This window comes from Loxodonta africana, chromosome 23 (genome assembly GCF_030014295.1).
Source record: "Loxodonta africana isolate mLoxAfr1 chromosome 23, mLoxAfr1.hap2, whole genome shotgun sequence".
NCBI lineage: Eukaryota > Metazoa > Chordata > Mammalia > Proboscidea > Elephantidae > Loxodonta > Loxodonta africana.
The window spans coordinates 58,927,854-58,944,659 of NC_087364.1; the positions used below are offsets into that span (position 1 = coordinate 58,927,854).

A 16,806-nucleotide genomic window follows, 5' to 3' on the forward strand; every position below is an offset into this window, starting at 1 on the left:
CAATCTGATTTTGTAGGTCTGTCAACATAACTGCTGCTAATTCATCTCATTAATATTATAGAGATAGGATTTACAATACATAGGAAAATCACAGAAACTCACATCAAATGACAAAATAATGGACAGTCACACAATACCGGGAATCATGATCTAGCCAAATTGATACACACATTTTTGGGGGACACAATTCAATCCATGACACTACCCTTTCTGGATTTTTAATGTTATGGAATAATGAACTTGTATATTCTTCCACTGTCAACCTTGGCTTTTCTCAAAATTCTTTGCCAGTCACAGGTGCATGTATGACAAGTGAGTGAGTGACCTTTTTTTTTTTTTTTACTTTTATTAAGCTTCAAGTGAACGTTTACAAATCCAATCAGTCTGTCACATACAAGTTTACATACATCTCACTCCCTACTCCCACTTGCTCTCCCCTTCTTGAGTCAGCCCTTTCAGTCTCTCCTTTCGTGACAATTTTGCCGGCTTCTCTCTCTCTCTCTATCCTCCCATCCCCCCTCCAGACAAGAGTTGCCAACACAATCTCAAGTGTCCACCTGATATAATTAGCTCACTCTTCATCAGCGTCTCTCTCCCACCCGCTGACCAGTCCCTTTCATGTCTGATGAGTTGTCTTCGGGGATGGTTCCTGTCCTGTGCCAACAGAAGGTCTGGGGACCATGGCCGCCGGGATTCCTCTAGTCTTAGTCAGACCATTAAGTGTGGTCTTTTTATGAGAATTTGGGGTCTGTATCCCTGTATCCCACTGATCTCCTGCTCCCTCAGGGGTCCTCTGCTGTGCTCCCTGTCAGGGCAGTCATCGATTGTGGCCGGGCACCAACTAGTTCTTCTGGTCTCAGGATGATGTAGGTCTCTGGTTCATGTGGCCCTTTCTGTCTCTTGGGCTCTTAGTTGTCGTGTGGCCCTGGTGTTCTTCATTTTCCTTTGCTCCAGGTGGGTTGAGACCAATTGATGCATCTTAGATGGCCGCTTGTTAGCATTTAAGACCCCAGACGCCACATTTCAAAGTGGGATGCAGAATGATTTCATAATAGAATTATTTTGCCAATTGACTTAGAAGTCCCCGCAAACCATGTTCCCCAGACCCCCGCCCTTGCTCCACTGACCTTTGAAGCATTCATTTTATCCCGGAAACTTCTTTGCTTTTGGTCCAGTCCAATTGAGCTGACCTTCCATGTATTGAGTGTTGTCTTTCCCTTCACCTAAAGCAGTTCTTATCTACTGATTAATCAATAAAAAACCCTCTCCCACCCTCCCTCCCTCCCCCCCTCGTAACCACAAAAGTATATGTTCTTCTCAGGTTTACTGTTACTCAAGATCTGATAATAGTGGTCTTATACAATATTTGTCCTTTTGCCTCTGACTAATTTCGCTCAGCATAATGCCGTCCAGGTTCCTCCATGTTATGAAATGTTTCACAGATTCGTCACTGTTCTTTATCGATGCGTAGTATTCCATTGTGTGAATATACCACAATTTATTTACCCATTCATCCGTTGATGGACACCTTGGTTGCTTCCAACTTTTTGCTATTGTAAACAGAGCTGCAGTAAACATGGGTGTGCATATATCTGTTTGTATGAAGGCTCTTGTATCTCTAGGGTATATTCCGAGGAGTGGGATTTCTGGGTTGTATGGTAGTTCTATTTCTAACTGTTTAAGATAACGCCAGATAGATTTCCAAAGTGGTTGTACCATTTTACATTCCCACCAGCAGTGTATAAGAGTTCCAATCTCTCCGCAGCCTCTCCAACATTTATTATTTTGTGTTTTTTGGATTAATGCCAGCCTTGCTGGTGTGAGATGGAATCTCATCGTAGTTTTAATTTGCATTTCTCTAATGGCTAATGATCGAGAGCATTTTCTCATGTATCTGTTGGCTGCCTGAATATCTTCTTTAGTGAAATGTGTGTTCATATCCTTTGCCCACTTTTTGATTGGGTTGTTTGTCTTTTTGTGGTTGAGTTTTGACAGAATCATGTAGATTTTAGAGATCAGGCGCTGGTCGGAGATATCATAGCTGAAAATTCTTTCCCAGTCTGTAGGTGGTCTTTTTACTCTTTTGGAGAAATCTTTAGATGAGCATAGGTGTTTGATTTTTAGGAGCTCCCAGTTATCGGGTTTCTCTTCATCATTTTTGGTAATGTTTTGTATTCTATTTATGCCTTGTATTAGGGCTCCTAGGGTTGTCCCAATTTTTTCTTCCATGATCTTTATCGTTTTAGTCTTTATGTTTAGGTCTTTGGTCCACTTGGAGTTAGTTTTTGTGCATGGTGTGAGGTATGGGTCCTGTTTCATTTTTTTGCAAATGAATATCCAGTTATGCCAGCACCATTTGTTAAAAAGGCTTTCTTTTCCGCAATTAATTGAAACTGGGCCTTTGTCAAATATCAGCTGCTCATACGTGGATGGATCTATGTCTGGGTTCTCAATTCTGTTCCATTGGTCTATGTGCCTGTTGTTGTACCAGTACCAGGCTGTTTTGACTACTGTGGCTGTATAATAGGTTCTGAAATCAGGTAAAGTGAGGCCTCCCACTTTCTTCTTCTTTTTCAGTAGTGCTTTGCTTATCCGGGGGTTCTTTCCCTTCCATATGAAATTGGTGATTTGTTTCTCTATCCCCTTAAAATATGGCATTGGAATTTGGATCGGAAGTGCGTTAAATGTATAGATGGCTTTTGGTAGAATAGACATTTTTACTATGTTACGTCTTCCTATCCATGAGCAAGGTATGTTTTTCCACTTAAGTATGTCCTTTTGAATTTCTTGTAGTAGAGCTTTGTAGTTTTCTTTGTATAGGTCTTTTACATCCTTGGTAAGATTTATTCCTAAGTATCTTATCTTCTTGGGGGCTACTGTGAATGGTATTGATTTGGTTATTTCCTCTTCGGTGTTCTTTTTGTTGATGTAGAGGAATCCAAGTGATTTTTGTATGTTTATTTTATAACCTGAGACTCTGCCAAACTCTTCTATTAGTTTCAGTAGTTTTCTGGAGGATTCCTTAGGGTTTTCTGTGTATATAATCATGTCATCTGCAAATAGTGATAACTTTACTTCCTCCTTGCCAATCCGGATACCTTTTATTTCTTTGTCTAGCCTAATTGCCCTGGCTAGGACTTCCAGCACGATGTTGAATAAGAGCGGTGATAAAGGGCATCCTTGTCTGGTTCCCGTTCTCAAGGGAAATGCTTTTAGGTTCTCTCCATTTAGAGTGATATTGGCTGTTGGCTTTGCATAGATGCCCTTTATTATGTTGAGGAATTTTCCTTCGATTCCTATTTTGGTAAGAGTTTTTATCATAAATGGGTATTGGACTTTGTCAAATGCCTTTTCTGCATCAATTGATAAGATCCTGTGGTTTTTGTCTTTTGTTTTATTTATGTGATGGATTACATTAATGGTTTTTCTGATATTAAAGCAGCCTTGCATACCTGGTATAAATCCCACTTGATCATGGTGAATTATTTTTTTGATGTGTTGTTGGATTCTATTGGCTAGAATTTTGTTGAGGATTTTTGCATCTATGTTCATGAGGGATATAGGTCTATAATTTTCTTTTTTTGTAATGTCTTTACCTGGTTTTGGTATCAGGGAGATGGTGGCTTCATAGAATGAGTTGGTAGTATTCCGTCATTTTCTATGCTTTGGAATACCTTCAGAAGTAGTGGTGTTAACTCTTCTCTGAAAGTTTGGTAGAACTCTGCAGTGAAGCCGTCCGGGCCAGGGCTTTTTTTTGTTGGGAGTTTTTTGATTACCGTTTCAATCTCTTTTTTTGTTATGGGTCTATTTAGTTGTTCTACTTCTGAATGTGTTAGTTTAGGTAGGTAGTGTCTTTCCAGGAATTCATCCATTTCTTCTAGGTTTTCAAATTTGTTAGAGTACAATTTTTCATAATAATCTGAAATGATTCTTTTAATTTCATTTGCTTCTGTTGTGATGTGGTCCTTCTCGTTTCTTATTGGGTTATTTGTTTCCTTTCCTGTATTTCTTTAGTCAGTCTAGCCAATGGTTTATCAATTTTGTTAATTTTTTCAAAGAACCAGCTTTTGGCTTTGTTAATTCTTTCAATTGTTTTTCTGTTCTCTAATTCATTTAGTTCAGCTCTAATTTTTATTATTTGTTTTCTTCTGGTGCCTGATGGATTCTTTTGTTGCTCACTTTCTATTTGTTCAAGTTGTAGGGACAGTTCTCTGATTTTGGCTCTTTCTTCTTTTTGTATGTGTGCATTTATTGATATAAATTGGCCTCTGAGCACTGCTTTTGCTGTGTCCCAGAGGTTTTGATAGGAAGTATTTTCATTCTCGTTGCTTTCTAAGAATTTCCTTATTCCCTCCTTGATGTCTTCTATAACCCAGTCTTTTTTCAGGAGGGTATTGTTCAGTTTCCAAGTATTTGATTTCTTTTCCCTAGTTTTTCTGTTATTGATCTCTAGTTTTATTGCCTTGTGGTCTGAGAAGATGCTTTGTAATATTTCGATGTTTTGGACTCTGCAAAGATTTGTTTTATGACCTAATATGTGGTCTATTCTAGAGAATGTTCCATGTGCGCTAGAAAAAAAAGTATATTTTGCAGCAGTTGGGTGGAGAGTTCTGTATAAGTCAATGAGGTCAAGTTGGTTGATTGTTGTAATTAGATCTTCCGTGTCTCTATTGAGCTTCTTACTGGATGTCCTGTCCTTCTCCGAAAGTGGTGTGTTGAAGTCTCCTACTATAATTGTGGAGGTATCTATCTCACTTCTCAATTCTGTTAAAATTTGATTTATGTACCTTGCAGCCCTGTCATTGGGTGCATAAATATTTAATATGGTTATGTCTTCCTGATCAATTGTCCCTTTTATCATTATGTAGTGTCCTTCTTTATCCTTTGTGGTGGATTTAAGTCTAAAGTCTATTTTGTCAGAAATTAATATTGCTACTCCTCTTCTTTTTTGCTTGTTGTTTGCTTGATATATTTTTTTCCATTCTTTGAGTTTGAGTTTTTGTTTGTGTCTCTAAGGTGTGTCTCTTGTAGGCAGCATATAGATGGATCGTGTTTCTTTATCCAGTCTGTGACTCTCTGTCTCTTTATTGGTGCATTTAGTCCATTTACATTCAGCGTAATTATAGATAAATAAGTTTTTAGTGCTGTCATTTTGATGCCTTTTTATATGTGTTGTTGACAATTTCATTTTTCCACATACTTTTTTGTGCTGAGGCGTTTTTCTTAGTAAATTGTGAGATCCTCATTTTCATAGTGTTTGACTTTATGTTAGTTGAATCGTTACGTTTTTCTTGGCTTTTATCTTGAGTTATAGAGTTGTTATACCTTTTTTTGGTTACCTTATTATTTACCCCTATTTTTCTAAGTAAAAACCTAACTTGTATTGTTCTATATCGCCTTGTATCACTCTCCATATGGCAGTTCAATGCCTCCTGTATTTAGTCCCTCTTTTTGATTATTGTGATCTTTTACCTATTGACTTCCATGATTCCCTGTTATGTGTATTTTTTTTTTTTAATTAATCTTAATTTGTTTGTTTTTGTGATTTCCCTATTTGAGTTGATATCAGGACGTTCTGTTTTGTGACCTTGTGTTGTGCTGATATCTGATATTATTGGTTCTCTGACCAAACAATATCCTTTAGTATTTCTTGTAGCTTTGGTTTGGTTTTTGCAAATTCTCTAAACTTGTGTTTATCTGTAAATATCTTAATTTCGCCTTCATATTTCAGAGAGAGTTTTGCTGGATATATGATCCTTGGCTGGCAGTTTTTCTCCTTCAGTGCTCTGTATATGTCGTCCCATTCCCTTCTTGCCTGCATGGTTTCTGCTGAGTAGTCTGAACTTATTCTTATTGATTGTCCCTTGAAGGAAACCTTTCTTTTCTCCCTGGCTGCTTTTAAAATTTTCTGTTTATCTTTGGTTTTGGCGAGTTTGTTGATAATATGTCTTGGTGTTTTTCTTTTTGGATCAATCTTAAATGGGGTTCGATGAGCCTCTTGGATAGTTACCCTTTCGTCTTTCATGATGTCAGGGAAGTTTTCTGTCAGCAGTTCTTCAACTATTTTCTCTCTGTGTTTTCTGTCCCCGCTCCCTGTTCTGGGACTCCAGTCACCCGCAGGTTATCCTTCTTGATAGAGTCCCACATAATTCTTAGGGTTTCTTCATTTTTTTTAATTCTTTTATCTGATTTTTTTTCAGCTATGTTGGTGTCAATTCCCTGGTCCTCCAGATGTCCCAGTCTGCATTCTAATTGCTCGAGTCTGCTCCTCTGACTTCCTATTGCATTGTCTAATTCTGTAATTTTATTGTTAATCTTTTGGATTTCTACATGCTATCTCTCTATGGATTCTTGCAACTTATTAATTTTTCCACTATGTTCTTGAATAATCTTTTTGAGTTCTTCAACAGTTTTATCGGTGTGTTCCTTGGCTTGTTCTGCAGTTTGCCTTATTTCCTTTGTGATGTCTTGAAGCATTCTGTGAATTAGTTTTTTATATTCTGTATCTGATAATTCCAGGATTGTATCTTCATTTAGGAAAGATTTTGATTCTTTTGTTTGGGGGTTGGAGAAGCTGTCATGGTCTGCTTCTTTAAGTGGTTTGATATGGATTGTTCTCTCCGAGCCATCACTGGGAAACTAGTTTTTCCAGAAAAATCCACTAAAAAAAAAAATGCCGTCAGATCCCTATCAGAGTTCTCCCTCTGGCTCAGGCTATTCGGATGTTAATGAAGCCGCCTGGGGAGGGTGGGGGAGGGAACAGAGAGATAGGAGAGTAGCACCTCAGAATATAGCCAGAGTTGCTTGTCTTGCTTGGAATGACTATTATATCTGAGATTCCCGCGGGGCACGTCGCCTATGTGTGCTGGCTGTGTGGAGATTGCCCCCGGGGGGTCTGGCCCCCTGGAGTCACGGTCAGATCCTCCACTTCCAGCCCCACGCCCAGCGTCAAGGCTCCCCTGCTGGGACGGTGCACTCTCAACTCCAAAATCAGTCGCTGCCTCCCGGGGACTTCTTGTCCCTCCAGCCACGTTGCCATGCCGCCTCTGCGAACTAGTTGGGCCCCCTCCCGGGGTTAGTTCAGGTGGGTGGAGCAGGTCCCCGTGCTTGTGCCATGACCGAGTGTCCCGGCTGGGACGCTGCTCTCCCCGCTCCAATACCAGTCGCTGCCTCCCAGGGACTTCTCCTACCGGCTGCATCCCACGCTGCCCGCGCGACCCAACTGGGCCCCCTCCTGGGGTTAGTTCAGGGGGGTGGAGCAGCTCTCCGTGTTTATGCCGTACCTGCGTCCAGTCCAAATCCCGGCGGGATGGTTCCCTGGCTGGGACGCTGCTCTCCCTGTTCCAAGACCAGTCACTGCCTCCCAGGGACTTCTACTACCGGCTGCGTCCCACGCCGCCCGCGGAACCGGCTGGTCCCCCTCCCGGGGTTAGTTCAGGGGGGTGGAGCAGCTCTCTGTGCTTGTGCCGTACCTGATTGGTACGCTGGCTCCAGGCTCTGAAAACAATCGCTGCTTCCCCGTATTAGTTCGTTCTCCGTCTCTAAATCTGTGTTTGTTGTTCAGGGTTCGTAGATTGTTATGTATGTGATCGATTCACTTGTTTTTCCGTGTCTTTGTTGTAAGAGGGATCCGAGGTAGCGTCTGCCTAGTCCACCATCTTGGCTCCGCCCCCCGTGAGTGACCTTTTTATAGAAATAACTTTAAATTGTAGCTTTTAAAAAACAAAGTAAAATGCCCAACTTTGGTCTTTATTGTTAGTAGCAAATTGTATTGGCTTTTTATACCTTATTACTGAGCTTAACTCATTGGCCATATCACTGGATCAGAGGGAAGCAAGACCTGTTCCCATTGCCATCAAGTCGATTCCAACTCAGCGACCCCCCTATAGGACAGAGTACAACCGCCACATAGGGTTTCCAAGGCTGTAATCTCTATGGAGGCAGACTACCATGTCTTTCTCCTGCAAAGCACTTGTTGGGTGAGTTTGAACTGCTGGCTTTTCAGTTAGCAGATGAGCACATAACCACGGCACCACCAGGCCTCCTAACCACCAGTGAGAAGGCAAGAAATACTGGAGGGCTGCTCTAAGGCAGTTGCAATGGGGATGATGATAAGTGGTATGAGAGGACATATAGAATGTATAGCCAGTGAGACTTAAGGACAGTTGGTTATCAGAAAGCTTCTGTGTCTTGTTACATTTGTTTCAGCTGATGATTGTAGCCTTCAGTATCTCATACCCCAAGCTACTTAAGATGTGTAATAATAATACAGAAGAACAAAAATCTTCCCTACCCTTCCTAGTCAAGTTACATCTGATGGTATAGAGCAGTGTGTTTCAAATCGTTATACCAACCCGTTAGTGTATTGTAAAATCAATGTAGTGGGTTTGTGACCAAGATTTTTAAAATAATAGAAATATTAGTGCATTGCACATAATAAAGATAAATGTTACTCTGTGAAACGTGGGTATGTGGGCCTCAATGTAAAAGATATTTTTCATGGGTTGAAGTCAAAGATTTGAAAGCCACTGGTAAAGAGGAGGGAAGGAGCTGCGTTAGGAATCAGGAGGATATGGTTTGTTCTGTAAGTGGCCAAGTAACTGGCTGTTCACCTGGAGCACGCAGTTTTCCATCGTAAGGCTTTTGCTCCCTCGTCTACAAGATAAGGAAGTTGAACCAGATACACTGCATCTTAAATACTGGGATACCAAATGCTACAGTCATTCACAGGCATTATTATAGGGGTGCAGAGATTAGAGTGGTCCCTGGGTGGCACAAACAGTTCAGTGGTTGGCTGCTAACTAAAAGATTGGTGATTTGAATCCATCCAGAGGCACTTTAGAAGGAAAGCCTGGTGATCTACTTCCAAAAGGTCACAACCATTGAAATCCCTGTGTACAGTTCTACTCTAACACACTGTGAGCCCGAATTTACTCAACGGCAATTGGTTTGGTTTGGTTTTGTTTTGGTGGAGGACATTTATGGTAGTAGACAAAAATTCCTGTCTTCCTGATGCTTGCACCTAGTGTAAGGGAACACAGCAGATAAAATAAATAAAATATAGAGTAAACCAAGTATGGAAAGTTCTATAGAGATGAATTTGCAAGGAAGATGATAGGGAGCTGGTGGGTATAATTTTATGTATGGTGATAAGGAAGGGTATCACTGAGAGGATATGGAGATTAAGTAGCCCGTGGCCATATTTGAGGCAAGAATATTACAGGTAGAGGAAACAGCAAGAACAAAAGTCCTGAGGCAGGGGTATGCTTGCTGTGTTAGACTAATAAATTATGAGTTATAACAGAGGCCCCTGTGTCTGTAGCAGAGTGATTGTAGGAGACAAGGCCGGGGATCCAGGGGAGGGTGAGAGATGGTGTAAGGTTTTAATAGCCATTGCAAGGACTTTGGTTTTTTATTCTGAATGAGATAGGCAAGTCACTGGAGAGTTTTGAGCAGAGCAGTGATTGATATACTTAAGTTTAGTCGAATCACTCTGAATACTGCATTGAAAATAGATGGGTGGGAGGACAAGGGTAGAAGCTAGGAGACTAATTAGGTCATTGCAGTAACCTAGGCAAGGTATAATAGTGGCTTGGACCAGGGTGGAAGTGGTGAGATGTGGTCAGTATTCTGGATTTTGGAGTTCTGGGACAAAGACACTTTTACACATCATTTTTTTTTCATATTATTTCATGAGGTTGATTGGATCCTAGAAACATCAGCCACATATCCCGCAGAGTTAAGAATCTGTGGTGTTTGTTAAAATACTTAACTGCTGATTTTGATTAAAAATTAAGACTAAAGAAATGTATGCATATAGTATTAAAAAAGTATTAAAAGAGAATAAAAACCCAGCATTCCTCAGCTTCACCCTGGCCTCCACTTCCTAATGGGAACTTCCTACTACTGCTAGCTATTTCTTTTGGAATTTTCCTTCATATTTCTGGACAGTATGCTCTGCAGCTTCTTCTTGATTTTTAAATTCATATCATGGTAGATGAGGATTTTGTTATCTTTACCAAACTGCATTCCCCCTTGTTTTTGTTGCTGTTGTTAGGTGCCATTAAGTCGGTTCCGACTTAGTGACCCTATGCACAACAGAACAAAGTACTGCCCGGTCCTGCGCCATCCTTAAAATTGTTGTTATGCTTGAGCTCATCGTTGCAGCCACTGTGTCAATCCACCTCGTCGAGGGTCTTCCTCTTTTCCGCTGACCCTGTACTCTGCCAAGCATGTTGTCCTTCTCCAGGGACCGATCCCTCCTGACAGCATGTCCAAAGTATGTAAGACGCAGTCTCGCCATCCTTGCTTCTAAGGAGCATTCTGGTTGTACTTCTTCTAAGAGAGATTTGTTCCTTCTTCTGACAGTCCATGGTATATTCAATATTCTTCGCCAACACCACAATTCAAAGGCGTCAGTTCTTCTTCTGTCTTCCTTATTCATTATCCAGCTTTCACATGCATATGATGTGATTGAAAATACCATGGCTTTGGTCAGGCACACCTTAATCTTCAGGGTGACATCTTTGCTCTTTAACACTTTGAAGAGGTCCTTAGCAGCAGATTTACCCAAAGCAATGCGTCTTTTGATTTCTTGACTGCTGCTTCCATGGCTGTTGATTGTGGATCCAAGTAAAATGAAGTCCTTGACAACTTCAGTCTTTTCTCTGTTTATCATGATGTTGCTCATTGGTCCAGTTGTGAGGATTTTTGTTTTCTTTATGTTGAGGAGTAATCCATACTGAAGGCTGTGGTCTTTGATCTTCATTAGTAAATGCTTCAAGTCCTCTTCACCTTCAGCAAGCAAGGTTGTGTCATCTGCATAACGCAGGTTGTTAATGAGTCTTCCTCCAATCCTGATGCCCCATTCTTCTCCATATAGTCCAGCTTCTCATATTTTTTGTTCAGCATACAGATTAAATAGGTATGGTGAAAGAATACAACCCTGACACACACCTTTCCTGACATTAAGCCAATCAGTATCCCCTTGCTCTGTCTGAACAACTGCCTCTTGATCTATGTAAAGGTTCCTCATGAGCACAATTAAGTGTTCTGGAATTCCCATCCTTCTTTCACCAACATAAACGGTGACTATACACATTTTTTTTTTTTTTATACACATGGACCTTGCCAGATGGAACACACAGAAATCAAACTGACTACATCTGTGGAAAGAGACAATGGAAAAGCTGAATATCATCAGTCAGAACAAGGCCAGGGGCAGACTGTGGAACCAGACCATCATCAATTGCTCATACGCAAGTTCAGGCTGAAACTGAAGAAGATCAGAGCAAGTCCACGAGAGCCAAAATATGACCTTGAGTATATCCCACCTGAATTTAGAGACCATCTCAAGAATATATTTGATGTGTTGAACACTAGTGACCGAAGACCAGATGAGTTGTGGAATGATATCAAGGACAACATCCATGAAGAAAGCAAGAGGTCATTGAAAAGACAGGAACGAAAGAAAAGACCCAAGATGGATGTCAGAGGAGACTCTGAAACTTGCTCTTGAGCGTCAAGCAGCTAAAGCAAAAGGAAAAACTGATGAAGTAAAAGAACTGGACAGAAGATTTCAAAGGGCCTCTCAAGAAGACAAAGCAAAGTGTTATAATGACATGTGCAAAGAGCTGGAGATGGAAAACCAAAAAGGAAGAACACACTCAGCGTTTCTCAAGCTGGAAGAATTGAAGAAAAAATTCAAGCCTCGAGTTGCAATAGTGAAGGATTCCATGGGGAAAATATTAAACGACGCAGGAAGCATCAAAAGAAGATGGAAGGAATACACAGAGTCATTATACCAAAAAGAATTAGTCGATATTCAACCATTTCAAGAGGTGGCATATGATCAGGAACCGATGGTACTGAAGGAAGAAGTCCAAGCTGCTCTGAAGGCACTGGCGAAAAACAAGGCTCCAGGAATTGATAGAATATCAATTGAGATGTTTCAGCAAACAGATACAGTGCTGGAGGTGCTCACTCTTCTATGCCAAGAAATATGGAAGACAGCTTCCTGGCCAACTGACTGGAAGAGATCCATATTTATGCCTATTCCCAAGAAAGGTGATCCAGCTGAATGTGGAAATTATAGGGGAACAATATCATTAATATCACACACAAGCAAAATTTTGCTGAAGATCATTCAAAAACGGCTGCAGCAGTATATCGACAAGGAACTGCCAGAAATTCGGCCCGGTTTCAGAAGAGGACGTGGAACCAGGGATATCATTGCTGATGTCGGATGGATCCTGGCTGAAAGCAGAGAATACCAGAATGATGTCTACCTGTGTTTTATTGACTATGCAAAGACATTCGACTGTGTGGATCGTAACAAACTATGGATAACACTGCGAAGAATGGGAATTCCAGGACACTTAATTGTGCTCATGAGGAACCCTCGTTTTTAGTCCTCTCAATATATACAGTCAATGATTGCTTTATTGTGGCAATGTAAATATTGTTCATAACAGAGGTAAGTTGTGTCTTATGTTTACCTTTTCTTGAATAACTTTGCCTCCCCCGCCCCGAGTTAATTATTGCCCCGTTTGAAAAAAAAATTGTTTAGTTAACGTGAGTACTTACACTTGGATATTTTTCGTATGGTCAAATACTAATATATTAGTCTTTTTTTTTTTTTTCCTGGAGATTTTCCTCTGTCTGAACTCTCTGTTGTCTTACCTGGACTGGTTTTCTCAGCTTGTGGCATTCACCATCTTCTTGGGACTCCTTTCTCTAGCTCCTAGGTTATTCCATTCGTGCGTTCAGTTTCTTAGTTTACTTCCTTAACTTATGGAACACATCCTTTAGTAGCTGTGTGAGAAAGGATGCAAGGGAGGCAATTTTTTAGAATAGTTTTTCTGTGGGTTTGTTTCATCATCTGCTTGATAGTTTAGTAGGATAGAATCTAGGTTAAATAATTGTCTGCAGTTGCTGAGAAGTCTGATACTGTTTTGATTGATGACTTGGCCTTGATAAGTTATCCTTTGTTTTTCCTTTTTGGAAGTTGGTAAGATCTTTGTCTCCAGTATTTTAAAAGATGGCAGTAGTATATCTTGGTATGGGATTATTTTGAATCCCTTGTATCTGTTAAACCTGAGTCCATGTTCTTCAGAGAATTAGTCTTCTGCCCAGGAATATAGTTTTATCCATCGTCTGTGTATGTCTGGGGTTTGGGTGAGTGTACCTCTGAGCATCCTACGTTTGCTCTATTAGCCTGTCAGTCAGTTCTGTTAGCAGTTCTTTGCCTCACCCCCACCTTCTGAGTACTGGTGCCTTTAATCAGGCTTCTCAGATTCTTCAGGGCAAAGCTGTTTGCGTCTCTTCGGTATCCCCGTATTTCCCGCTACAAGCCTTTCTTTCTCTTTACTAAGTCCATCACCCCTTCCCATTTGCTTGGTTGGTTGAAATCTTGTGTCTGCTGATTTCTCCTCTGGCTTTGTGTGCTTGTGGCATGTTTATTCCTTTAGTCAGTGAGGTTTTTGACATGGAGAGGAGATAAATCTAACGTTAATCCTGTTTTCATAAGTGGAGATTTATACTGTAAAGCTGCTTCAGGATAGCCTTAGTGCTTGTATGTGCACACACTTAGACCGCCTCCTAGCTCTGCTCAGTTTAGATCCTCGGTGTGTATTTTACTTGTTGAAGTGATTTTTAGGAATCAAGATATATACCTTGTCAGTAGTCTGGCCATAAAATATTTTTACTAGTCCTTTTATAAATTTTTACCAAATTACTATTATCAGTTATAGACACCTATAGCTTTGGAAGCTAATATTTGTTGCACACTTTCTGTATGCTACTTTACAAGATAGTTTACATGGGTTGTATCATATCATCATTACAATAAGCCTGTGAAGCTTAGGTATTATTTTTCCCCGTAGTTGTTTTTGTTTACTTTGTATAGTGTGCTTATATAAATCACAGCCGTATGTGCTAACTTTGTTTTTTTGTTTTTTTTTTTAAATTATGGTTGTAATTCATCTTCATTTGCAAGCCAAGAATACATTTTTTAGGTTTTACAGAATATAACATCAAAGCAAATGTAAATATTTACTACAAATTTTGACCCTGTTTGTGTTTTATGTTCAGTAAATTTACAAAGTAAATATACTAAACAGCTAAAAAAGCTAGACACGTTCAGATTAAAAACAAGCTTAGGTTTTACAGAATATAACGTCAAAGCAAATGTAAATATTTACTACAAATTTTGACCCTGTTTGTGTTTTATGTTCAGTAAATTTACAAAGTAAATATACTAAACAGCTAAAAAAGCTAGACACGTTCAGATTAAAAACAAGCATGATTCCCTGTAAATAAATCATTGCTTGTTGTGTGAATAGATTGCACTGCAGGTTCTCTTTGAGTTCCGCGTTGCATGTGTACAGCACGTACGCTGTGATGACTCACTCCCACCACTTAGCCCTCGGCACTTAACACGGTTATGCCTATGACTTCTGTTTAAGATTTTCTGTTTTTTTATTCTAATATAGAATAAGGTTTTGAGCCTGTTCCTTGGCTGTTTGAGAATAATAATTGTTCCTTATTATTTATTAAGTATAGTAGTCTCTCTGAGATCTAGTTAAATTTTGTTTCAAATCTGCTATAATCCTATTACTTTCTATCTAATTGATATGTTGACTTCTGACAATACAATTATGGTTTCAATGCTGTTTTCTTTTGGGGGGGCTAAATATCTAATTTCCTGTTTGAAGCTGTAAGTGGAACTTTTTCGAAATGCGAAGTTTATTTTTCAACTCCAGGTGTTCACACATTAGCCATTCCTACTAGTTTTTACATATTTTTTTAGTCAGATGTATTGAGGCATAATTTACATACAGTAAAATTCAGCTTTCATTAAGTGTACAGTTCAGTGAATTTTAGCAAATGTCTAAAGTCATAACCACCACTAGAATCAAGATGTAGAATATTTCTGGGTCCCAAGAATTTCCCCATCACCCCTGCAGACAGTTTCCTCCCCTTACCTCCCTCCTCAGCAACCACTTACCTCGTTTCTGTCCGTCTAATTTTGCATCTTCCATAATGTGGAGAAATGAAAGTATACAGTAGCATTTTGTGGTTGGCTTTCAGTTAGCACAATGCTTTTAAATATAATTCATATTGTTGCTTTTTATTGCAGAATAGTATTCCGTCATATGGGTGTACCATAATTTGTTTATCGTTGCTTCCAGTGTTGGGTAGTTAAGAGTGTAGCTGCTATAAACATTCACGGACAGATCTCTGTGTGGACCTATCCGTTGATTTCTCTCAGATCAATACCTCAGAGTACTGAGTGTGTGACAGTGGAATTGTAGGATTGTATGCCAATGGCAATGGTTGGTTTAACTTTATAAGAAGCTGCCCGCCTGTCTTCTGAGATGGCGGTGTCGTTCTGCATGTCCACCAGCAGTGTGTCTGAGGTTTGCAGTTGCTGGTTATCCTCATCAGCACTTGCTGTTGTCAGTCTTTTTAATGTTCGCCATTTGTAGATGTGCAGTGGTACCTCGTCGTGCTTTACTTTGTGTTTGCCTGGCGACAAATGATTCTCCAAATCTCTCTTTGCATTCTGTGTATCTTTGGTGAAGTATATGTTCAAATCTTTTCTACTGAGTGTTTTTCTATCAGATACGTTTTGCAAGTATTTTCTCTCAGCTTGTGGCTTGTCTTTTCATTTTCTTAACAGTTACTTTCAAACATAAAGTTTAAACCTCAGTGAAGTCAAATGTTTTCTTCTAGAAGTTTCATAGTTTTACATTTAGGAATATGATCCCTTTCGAGTTAATTTTTAGCTGTGATGTGAGGTAAGGGTCAAGTTTTACATATTGATGTCCTCTATAATCATTTTTAAATACATAATTTTTATTCTTAATGTTAGTTGTATAAACTTTTTTACTATACTTTCTTGATGGCATGTACTTGTTCATCCAGATGAAGTATTCTTTATCTTATTTCATGATTTCTTGCCTTAAATATTATTTGGTGTGATGTTTATGTTGCCATTCCTGCTCTTATGTAGTCCTATAAAATAATTTTTTAATTCTGGAGGTAGACTTGTTTAGTGTATTTATTCTTGTGGTGGGCTACTTTTCTTTTTCTCTTTATTGCCCATTTTGAAGGTCCAAGTTAGTGCTGACTCAGACTGCTTTTCTCTTTGACTGCAGTCTCCGGAGGTGGTTTTCCTCTCTGGTTAGAAAGCAGTCCTCGGAGATTTAGTGGATAGCTGTTAACGCTTTAAAGGAAAATTATGTCTCTCTCTTGCATTTGAAAAGAATAATTACTCAACCTGAGTATCTCTTACATAACTTTTAATGAGTTCAGTTTCAGTTGTTACAGACTTTTATTATCGCTGTTTCTGAATGCAGCCTTTGTTTTTCAACTGGATTCTTCTCGCTAAGCTCACCTACCTGGCACGGATTTCTACATTATGGGTCTGAAAGATACTGATTGTGAGACTCAAGTGCTGTATTTTTTGTAAGTGAAACACTTTTGAGTATTTGAAATAGGAGAAATATGTATGCTTATCCATCAGGAAGTTATTTAACTGCTCTGAAGACCATTTCTTGAGTTTTGAACGATAAGATGGGAGTTTGAAAAATAACATCTACCTCCAGGAATGGCCTGGGTCTCAGCAGAGCCACAGATAATGACCTCAGAACAGTATTGAAAATCTGATGTGGCTAACCAGGAAGTTTTAATAACAGTGCCTGCCATTTGGAGGCTGCTTATTTTAGCTAATTATTCTTGGTAGGTAGATATTCAGCTCATTTTTTTAACTACTGGTATTTGTATTTAGTCAAATAAATGAGA

The 16,806-nt window shown here is 39.5% G+C and overlaps 1 protein-coding gene across 2 annotated transcripts in view; it reads left to right on the plus strand.

Annotated features, from left to right (window-relative positions):
* The window catches only part of SLC25A36 (solute carrier family 25 member 36), a 61,980-nt gene that overhangs the window by 11,905 nt on the left and 33,269 nt on the right, over nucleotides 1–16,806 (plus strand). Inside the window, exon 2 of one of the 2 annotated variants that reach the window (XM_023555482.2) lies at nucleotides 16,362–16,470. The exons of the other annotated variant lie outside the window; for it this stretch is intronic. Coding sequence (XP_023411250.1) covers nucleotides 16,424–16,470 — 47 coding nt within the window. The 5' untranslated portion in view covers nucleotides 16,362–16,423. The remainder of the gene's footprint in view (nucleotides 1–16,361; nucleotides 16,471–16,806) is intronic. 2 annotated transcript variants of the gene reach the window in all.